We start from the raw sequence: 10,296 nt of genomic DNA, 5'->3' as shown, positions 1-10,296 counted from the left end.
TTCATTCAATAGCCATTTCGTCCAATAGCCAATAGTCTAAGAGCCATCCATCTCGTCCAATAGCCTCTTCTTACAATATCAAATTCGTCCAATAGCCAGTGCGTCTAACTTCATTGCCAGACGATAAAATTGCCATTTTGTTCCAATACCCACTTGGTCCAATTGACAGTTGGTGCAATACCCACTTGGTCCAATAGACAGTTCGACCACTTTCCACATGGTCTAATTACCATTTCATCCACTCATCATTTCGTCTATAACCAGTTGGTCCAATAGCCATTTACCATTAGGTCTCATTGGACTAAAATTAGTGTTAAATGGGCGAAATGAATGAAAATAAAATGGACATTAGAACAACTGGTTATGAGACGAACTAGCTAGTGGACGAAATGGCTATTGTAAGAAGTGTCAATTGGACGAAATGGCTCTTAGATGGGGGACCCATTCAACCCCTGGATCAGCGCCTGCCCCCAGTAACGGGTATTAGACCTATTGGATATTGGCCGAACTGTCAATTGGACCTAGTGGGTATTGGAACAAAATGACAATTTGACCAACTGACAATGAAGTTAGACGAACTGGCTATTGGACGAAATGGCCTTGTAAGAAGTGTCTATTGGACGAAATGGCTCTTAGATGGGGGACCCATTCACCCCCTGGATCAGCGCCTGCCCCCAGTAACGGGTATTAGACCAATTTGGCGAACTGTCAGTTGGGCCAAGCGGGTATTGGACCAAGCGGATATCGGACCAACTGTCATTTATTGGAACAAGTGGGTATTGGACCAAAATAAAGAAGTTAGACGAACTGGCTATTGAAAGAAGTGTCTAGTAAATGAAGTGGGATTTAGACGAAATGGCTCTTAGAGCATGCTTAGATCGAGGAAGTGGCCATTGGACGAAATGGGTCTAAGAGAAACTGACTATTGGACGAAATTACTCTTAAAAAAAGCTAGACGAAGTGGCTATCGGACGAAATGGATATTGAACAAAATGGTGTTGGACCAGACAGCATTATATGGCATGGTCATTGGAAGAAATGGCATTGGACGTAGTGGCAAATCACCCCACACAGACACAGGGGCGGAAATCTCTCCCAAAAGGTAGGGGGGACGAGGGGCTGGAAAATTTGACAATCAAAACAAAAGAAAAGAAAAAAAAAGGTTATCACCCCTTCAGGTCATTTCGATGAAAATAAAGACAAGCAAGCAAAAAAAAAAAAAAAAAAAAAAAAGTTATCATCCCCAAAGTAAGGTCATCTCGTCCCAAAATGATGTTTTATTTCGATTTTGAATGATGTATATTTCTTACCATCATAAAAGACCAACAATAGTAGGGGGGACATTTGACATTGTGTCCCCCTTCTATTTTGCGTAGGGGGGACACGTCCCCCTGGGATTTCCGCACATGTACAGACATTATACTAACCCTGACTTTGTCCCTAACCCAATAGGCCCTACCATATTAACAATAAGTTACTCCATTATAACCGTCAAATCAAGTTGTTACCAAAATGTGCAGACACATCACGTTATAACTACACATTTTTTTGAGGGGGTGCAGGGCAGAATGAATAATGTCGGTGCTCTAAAATTGTTTATTAATTTTATTCTCAAACAAAATTGACAAAAAAGCAGTGGCCAAATGAGCCATAACATGAGGGACACAACATACATGTATGGTAATATGTGTGACAAAATTTCTTTAAAAATCACTAACGAGCGGTGGCAGTGAACAAAATGTGACCTTTTCAAATGAAAATCTATAATTTTAGATTTTGACATAATTTTCAGAAGAAAAAAAATCATCTCACCACGGTTTCTTTCTGTTTCTCTTCCTTATTTTATGATCAAAGATCTGTTGTTGTTGGTTTTTTTTTTTTTTTTTGGGGGGGGGGGGGGGCTGGGCACGACCCACATCTGTACTAAAACTGTGCAAAAAAGGTTTTCACTTAAAAAGGGAACCATTGTCATCCACACTGTAACGTGTAGCCGACCGAACCAACTTTCCGATGTGCAGGGGCTTATGAGGGCAACAAAACAATTGTCTTTTTAGGCCTAGTGTTTGTTGGGAGCATGTTCAACCGAGTTTTCGCTTGGAGTAAACACCGAAGAAACTTTCGTTTCTGTCCCGGGGTTTCTTGGCCTGAATTGACTACCGGTATGTATCCAGCGCTAGAGCCAATTAAGATGGGATCGAAACTTCGAACCATCATTCCTTCATAAAGGCGCGAAACCAATTTTGTGTAAACACTACAAATTTATGACGTAATAAAGAAGTGCTATCCATTGATGATGCATACGCGATGACATTGGTTTTGTGCACATAATAATCCAGTGCGCATGTCATAATATACGCGATACACATGCGCGCATGCTCACACTGCACTGACGTCATGATCGATCAGCTGAGCTAGCTGCGCTAACTTGGAAACTAGCTGCTTCTTGACTGCTGCTCGGGTGTATTGGCTCCGATCCATGCATGCCCCGCAACTTCCCCGTCTGCCATCCTTCGAGATCCCATTGCCATACCGAGCTAGACTGATTCATTGCAAAAAAAGGGGGGAAAAGGCTTTATTACTAGATACACAGGAACCGAACTGAGGTATTAAATAGAACAGTCTTGTTCAGGCCTAAGCTGGAACATGAAAGGCACTCAACAGCCGATTAAATTGCCTGGAATTCTGCAGAAAACGGCGAAAATGTTGTCTGTTCGCGGAACTGGAACTGGCAAATCGGCCTCCGGCTCAGCCTCGACAACTTTGGCACAACCAGACAAAGGAACATTCTATAATAAATTTACTACAGCCGAAAATGAACATGAAATGTCCACATCTGCACAATTCAGTTCCTTCTTCAGAAGAAAGCAACCACAGAAAATGGTCGTTACATCGGAGGAAATAACAGCATTTTTCCGACTTTTTGGTGAGCAATCAGATTCGGTCTCAGTCAGTCTCACTCAGACTCAGAGTCAGACAGATTGAGTGAGACTCAATCTCAGTCTGAGACTGAGTCAGCCTCAGTTCCACTCCTCCCAGTCTCAATCTATAACGTTAGACTGTTAGTCTAAGAGTAAGACTAAGAGTAAGACTAGGCCTAGATCCAAGTTATAGATTTGTCACTCAAAATTGACGTTAGGCCTACGGCTAGGCCTACAGTAGTAAGAATTAACGCTTTTGCTCTGGATTTTCTCAAAAAAGGTCTAACGTTAAGCCTTACTTAGAGTTAGATTTAGAACACTATTAGGCCTAGTTAATTTTAGATTTGTCTAATCTAGACTTTCTAGATCTAACGTACGTTAGATATCTTGAGTCTATAGAACCTAAACCGTTTAAATTACACGGTAAACCAAAATTTTATAGGGCCTAGATCTATCTGTTCTGTTACTTAACTTTACCTTAGTAAACTTTGTCTTTAGTGTTAACTTTTAATTAGGATCTAGACTAGTCTATATCTAGATCTGACTTATTTTCAAGAGATCATCTTACATTTCTTAAGTAAGACAAGTCTAAAGTCTCAATCTAACGAGAATTAACGTTTGATCTTTCCCTACCGGTACCTAGATCTATGCCAATATTTCATTTATCGATTGAAAGATGTAGGCTAGATCTAGATCTATTTACATAGCACAAATATTTATTATTTTGAGAAAATCCATAGCAAAAGATTAGACCCCAGAGGCTATGGCCCGTATTCTGAAGTCGGGTTTAAGTTAAACTCAGGTTTAAAGTTGTGGTTTAAGTATGGACAGCCAAAAGTATCAATTTTTTTGTTAAGTTGTACGTTTCTTATGTTTGCTGTGCTCTTTCTTGATTCATCGATGGTGAAGACAATAATCTATATATATTTCCTAGACAATTATGAATTATTTGAGAGCCAAATGAGCTGAAATATGATATCCCTACTGTTAGTGATTTATGTAACAATTGGCTGTCCATACTTAAACCACAACTTTAAACCTGAGTTTAAGTTAAACCCGACTTCAGAATATGGGCCTATGTTTTTAAATGTTAAGTGGACATCGGAATATCTTTAACTTAGTGCTTAGACAGTGACAGTCCGGACATTAGACCCCCCCCCCCCGTACCGTAGTATGATGGTGGGCCCCAAGTCTGCGCACCCAACAATTTGAGTTAAGATTTAACATGAATTTTTTCTTATTTCACAAAATTTTTCAATTAAAAATGTTCCTTATATTATTTAGAGTATTAAATTTCTCATTAAAAAATGAAAGAAAATATAGGATTTTCTTGAAAAAACCTCGGGCAGTCATTTTCAGATTGAAAAATAAATAGTACCCCATGTCTGCGCACTCATTCACTTTGCACACGATTGATGAGAAAGGCTGCATTTTGAGGCCGTCACATGAAATGCCCTAAATTCATTATTTTTCCACCATTTTGAGTCAGATTTTTTATGAATACCTGTCTATGTATTGCATGTGTAAAGTTCGTGCTTATTGCGTATATTCTTTTACTAGAATCACGCAGATACGCGTATGCGCAGACAAGGGGGACTGCGCAGACTTAGGGTAACTTGCCATACTAATGAAAAATGTTAGTTTGAAAAACTCTCAGCCTCACTCTAAGGGGCCGCTGAACGGTTTTGAAAGTGGGGGGGGGGGGGGGGAGGTTGACCCAAGCGTTGACCACACAAAAAATCACAATCAGATGGTAATTTCTGTGTTTTTGTACACGCTGGTTTTGGAAAAAAGTGGGGGCTGAAGCCCCCCGCCCCCCCCCTCTTTCTGGTTCTGCAGCCCTTGGTCATGGCTCCCAACTTTTCCATTACCGGTAATTTGGAAAACTGTTGACCTCTAGATCTACTCTTGTTAATTTTGAAAGTAAGGAACATTCCAGTCAAACATCTGTCTCTGTTTATTGCAGCAGCCTGAACACAATGTGTTTGGGCTTTGTGGCTACATCCCCGGGGCAAGCTGTGTTGGTGATATACGGTACATGTATACTTCTAGCTCTAGATCTATTTGTCTCTTTAACCTTCTCTCACTCTTTCAGATGATGATCTTATCCAAGACTTCCTGTGGATGGACTGTTGTGCAAAAACTGCTGACAAGGTAAAAAAAAACCCTCAAAACTAGTAGATCTAAATCAACTTGATTCTGCATGCTCCTGGACCTTGTAGAGGTCTTAATATGAACCTAGATCTATAACATGTGCTGGTATATGAATTCACATCTAAATGTAAACTAGTCTCTTCTACTGGACTTCAAAAATTAAAAATAACTTCATTTCATATCTAAAGGAGATGTAAACCTATTTTGATCCATGGCTTTCATGAATTCTCAGCACACTAAACTTCTAAATCTATCACTTGCAGTTACATGTAAATATGTATATTTTCCTAGTCTTTTTGTCATTCGTTTATATATCTCCCAAGTTGGCATAGGTTAGTCAAACTAAAAGTAGTAGTAGATGACACCCACTTTGAACAAGATGGCATCTAAGGGGACATTCTGTGCATGTGTGACAGAAATAAATTCCATGCCAACTATGCAAAGTTCGGACATAGACATATTTTGCAAATTTTCGCTCCTAATGCCTTAAGGGGGGGAGGGTTACTGGCATAATAGATATAAGATTGATTTAAAAAAAACAGCCTGATTGCCTGATAATTAAATATAAAAAAGCCCTTTGCAAAATGTGCATCTTTATTTAGAGTTAGAATTTTGGTCCAATTTCATAAAACTTAACATGATTTATGGTCTCAAGTTCCCGACATGAGCTTCTGGTACTGAAATTGTGCTAAGAAGGGACTTACCATAGAATTCACAATTTTGTGCAATGGGACCCAGGCGTTACAGAAGTGTACCGGTAGTTTAAATTTACCATGTGGTCAGCTGGAAATCTACAGTAGATCTTAACATATTTTATGTCACACAGCAATGAATATTAGGGTCTTGTCTGTAGTACTTTGGACTGGATATAATTCATGTAAAGCATTTTGTTGTCTGTTTTATTGGAGAATTCTATGCAAAATACATTTGACAAATGCAAATCTTATTTCTTGTTAAAACAGGTGAATGAATATCTAGATCAGCAAATGTAGGAAAATCAATCTTTCCTATTAGTGAATGATCTGTCAAGGGATTTCCTGTCCAAATCCAAGATTATGGAAAAAAGTTGGGAACAATATCCCATTTCATAGTGTTAATTGCATCAATGTGCTATCACTATCCTGAAAAAAAAAACCCAGATGCTATAGAAGTTAATGAGAGTGTTACCCCAGCTTCCCAGCAGTGTTGTATTCCCAAGTAAATCAGCTTTGTTTCACTTCTTTTTGTCATTTTTCATTTTAGTATCTTTTGGCCATGGTCTTTGCATATTTCAAAAGGGCTCAGTACACTATCAAGCAGTACACAAGAATGAATTTCTTCGTAGCACTGTAAGTATGCCATTTGAAAAAAAAGACTTACATGAGTATGACAAAAATCAAATTGTTATGGTGGCAAATTTCTTTTAAAATTAAAATAATCAGTAAAGTGTGATTCTCATTCAACAAGTACATCATAACACAAATTGTGTAAAAACAAAATATACACTTTCCATTTATTTCTGTGTATTGAATAAAGGAAACCAGGCAATTTGGAAAGGTTGTGGCATATTGATTGGTTACAGCCAAGTATCATAGTCAAATACACATACACATGTATGAACATCATTATGAAGTAATAACTGCAAATGTGGAACACAATTATCTCACACTGGTGCTAAATTATCCCCAAACTAGGAATTATTTAGGGAAAAATGTTGAACAAATAATTTTGTCTTATTCATAATTTACAGTGAATAGCTAAAAATCTGCAACAATCTAAAAATACAGAGTATTCATGTAGCATCATGGCAGAATGGGTCAATCTTCCACAAACTGTTCATGATTTCAGGGATTCAACATCACTCAAGATACATGTAGTTCTATATCTGATCTTCAAGTATCCTTTGAATCATTTATGGGAGTAACAGTGTACCTGTTCATGCATAATCCTTCAGGTATTTAGCAAGTGATATGGAAGAAGATGAAGAGGATGACAAGTACAATATCTTCCCTTGGGCATTGGGAAGGAACTGGAGAAACACTTATACTGGCTTTCTGCGCAAGAGAGACAGACTCCTAAGGACTATCCAGTACAGGGCTGCAGTCAGTAGAAAGTGTTGTGAAGAGGTATAAATGATGCATTTTAAATTAAAATAAATTTTTGCAGACCAGATTATTATACATAGATATTTATTACCACTTCTACGTCGAAAATTTTCTTCCATCTCAATTTCAGTTTCTGTATCTAGCCCTTTACTGACTTAATATTCATCTTGGGACAAATGCTCTGAATAACTAATACCAATTTGTATAGCAATCAACAGGCCTTATTCTTTTATACTTTTGGGGCAAGCATATGCCTATATTACAACACAAATGGGAAGAATAAAAAAAGGAGTATAAGAGGAGCATTGAGGAAAGCTAACAGGGCATCCAGGGCTATTGCATCCCATGGCCTCGGATTCAAAGGTCAAGTCAACTCCAGAAAAATAATAATGGTGGCTACTTATATAGCATACAGGTTCACCTTTCGGTGCTCAGGGCGCTCCAAATCAAGATCAATAAACATACACATAAGCAATAGAAAAAAATGAATAGAATTTTGAAGTATGAATTCTGAATAAAACACACTAAACTGTTAATGGGAGAGGAACAAATAAGTTTTCAGTTGGGAATGTTTCTGTTGATGAAATTTGGCGTAATTGGATAGGCAGTTGATTCCATAGCTTTGGTCCTATAACAGAGAATGCATGGTCCCCTCATTTGTGCTTTGTTCTGGGTGTCTGGAGCAATAGAGCATCGGATGATGAGCGGAGACTACGTGAAGGCTGATATTTTGAGATAGAGCTGCGCAGATATGTGGGGGAGAGAGAATAAACTAAATGATGTAGAATTAGAAGAATTTTGAAGGTGATTCTTTTTTTTAAAAGGCAGCCAATTTAAGGACTGGAGGATTGGATAGATGGAGTCATATTTTTTTTGTAGGTTAGGAGACAGGCAGCAGAGTTTTGTAGATGTTGAAGTTTTGTCTAACCTTTTTGTGGGAGGCTACAAAACAATGAGTTTGAGAAATCTAAATGGGAGAAAATCAAAACATGGACAAATAGAGTTGTATGTCATCAGAATAACAATGGTATTTAATGCCATGTTTACGAAATATCTTGTTGATCGGTTGCATATAGAGCAGTGGACCTCCTACAGAGCCCTGGGGTACACCAAACCTTAGAGTAATTGAACCTGAGATAGAACTACCGATTCTGACATATTGAGATCGTTCTGATAGATAGGACATGAACCAAGCAAGAAGGGCAGTCCCCTTGATACCTAATGAGTTCAGCCTTTCAATTAGGATGGTGTGATCTACTGTATCATATGCTGAACTCATATCAAGCATAATAAGAGCTGTAATGTTACCATTATCCATTTCACGAAAGATACTAAGTTGACTTGTAGTGTTTCTACACTATGACCAAGCTTGTAGGCAAATTGACATGGGTCAAATTACTCATTCTCTTGTAAATATGTTAACTGTGAGAAAACAACTCTATCCAGCAGTTTACTGTTTGATATTGGGTGGTAATTTTTCAGACACTCTTGATCTAAGCCTGATTTTTTTCAGCGTCGGATGGATGACAGCTTTTATACAGACCTGTGGGACAACTCCCAAACTAAGACTTGGATTTTCTATTCTAGTAATGACGGGCCAATACTGTGGCACATTTCTTAACCAAATCTGTTGGGATTGAGTCAAGTTCGCATGATTGGGAGAAATGATGATTTTAATAAAAAGAGAAAAAATAAAACAAGCATAACACTGGGAATTTCATCAAAATATCTTTACCATTTTCCATTCTAATATCCCAAGTATTACATTAGAAGGCAGAAGGTTTCATCAGAAGGGATGTTCATGAAATGGTAGTTTTATGAACACATTGAGCCACCAGACCATTAACCATCTTTTATGTTTCAATGTAGGTTATGAGCTTGGTCCCAGACCATATCATCTGGAAACGTGAACGAATGCCGCACCATGCCGGAGCTGTCAGGAAATACCCAGACTATGACGATGATGAAGAGGCCATTCCTATGGGACCTGATGCAACACCTGTTCACTGCAGAGCATGTGAGAAAGCAGGGGGATTTGCCTTTGACATTGAAATTCATCATAGTCCAGATAGTGGCTTTCTCTACCTATCATCATGCACAGATAGCTCTACTGATTCAGCAGGAAGCATTGAGGAAATGGACAGCTCATCGTATCCTAAGTTGGAAGAGCTTCCTATGAAAGGTACATTTCATTCTTTGTGGAAACATTCCTCAGATGCTAACTTTGTTGTTAGTCCATGGTTGTGTACCAGTTTTCATAACCCTTTGTAAAATTACTCATGATGTCATGAATGACCTAAATATGGCTATATTGGATCATCAGTCATGTTAAACTGCATCAGCAGAAGTTGCACAATGAAGATGGGACATTATCATTCTTAAATTGTTTACATTTTCACATGAAAACCCATTATCCTCACAATGTCTGTTTTTCAATAATTAATAAAACAAGTGTTTTTCACAATCTATCTGTTAATTTCAGGTCATGGGGACTTCAACTTTGAGGAAGCGTCCATCTGGGCAGCCAGAGATGAGTGATATGGTTTACATCAAATAATCAATGCCAGTAATGGGTGTACAGGTAAAATTATCTTGTAGACCTATACTTGCTCCCCCAAAAAAGTGGTCAAATATTTGTCACTTGAAAGGGGAAGTCCACCCTGAAAATAGGTATATTTGACGAAGAGTTTTTTGCTTGATAACCAATTAAGCATTCACATCCATCACCTATAAGAGGTTTCAAAATTGGTGTAAGATTTTTAAAATTACAAATTTTAATGATTAACATCTAGCAGCTTGTAAGAAATTGGAAAGGGTGGGGGATAACCCACTTAACTATATTATACAGTGCGTCCCAGAAAAAACGAAACCGAGATTTAGCGATGATTTATCATATCTTAATCATAAATAAAATAGACAAATTACCTACCAATGCAAAGCTTAGAATCTCCTCTTTCATCTGGTATTACTTAGATTATTCCTCATTCACGCATGAGTGAGCAAAAACAATTCGAAGAAAGGATGCCAAAAACTCATTTGGCAAAGGGTATCTGAATTTCAACAAGAAAATCACATGACTAAAAAGTTCAATATCTGCTCTTTTCTTTGATACCTTAATCACAGAAAACGGTCAAGAAGTA

The 10,296-nt window shown here is 38.0% G+C and overlaps 1 protein-coding gene across 1 annotated transcript; it reads left to right on the top strand.

Moving 5' to 3' along the window:
* Positions 1-2,481: 2,481 nt before the first annotated feature.
* LOC129265881 (speedy protein A-like) lies at positions 2,482-9,767 on the top strand. Its single transcript, XM_054903796.2, has 6 exons — positions 2,482-2,923; positions 5,014-5,072; positions 6,315-6,400; positions 7,006-7,177; positions 9,026-9,338; positions 9,639-9,767. The coding sequence occupies exons 1-6, from the start codon at positions 2,644-2,646 to the stop codon at positions 9,692-9,694; spliced, it is 966 nt and encodes a 321-aa protein (XP_054759771.2). The 5' UTR covers positions 2,482-2,643; the 3' UTR covers positions 9,695-9,767.
* Positions 9,768-10,296: the final 529 nt, after the last annotated feature.

The sequence above is a fragment of the Lytechinus pictus genome, chromosome 7 (assembly GCF_037042905.1).
Source record: "Lytechinus pictus isolate F3 Inbred chromosome 7, Lp3.0, whole genome shotgun sequence".
Classification (NCBI taxonomy): Eukaryota; Metazoa; Echinodermata; class Echinoidea; order Temnopleuroida; family Toxopneustidae; genus Lytechinus; species Lytechinus pictus.
The sequence above is the reverse complement of the archived record's forward strand: the minus strand, read 5'-3'. Positions and strand labels throughout refer to the sequence as shown.

Excerpts from the sequence above, each read along its gene's own strand:
- LOC129265881 (XM_054903796.2), top strand. The coding sequence starts at position 2,644 with ATGAAAGGCACTCAACAGCCGATTAAATTGCCTGGAATTCTGCAGAAA. Across the intron at positions 5,073-6,314 it reads GTGCAAAAACTGCTGACAAG|TATCTTTTGGCCATGGTCTT; the intron begins GTAAAAAAAAAC and ends TTTTCATTTTAG. Across the intron at positions 9,339-9,638 it reads GGAAGAGCTTCCTATGAAAG|GTCATGGGGACTTCAACTTT; the intron begins GTACATTTCATT and ends TGTTAATTTCAG.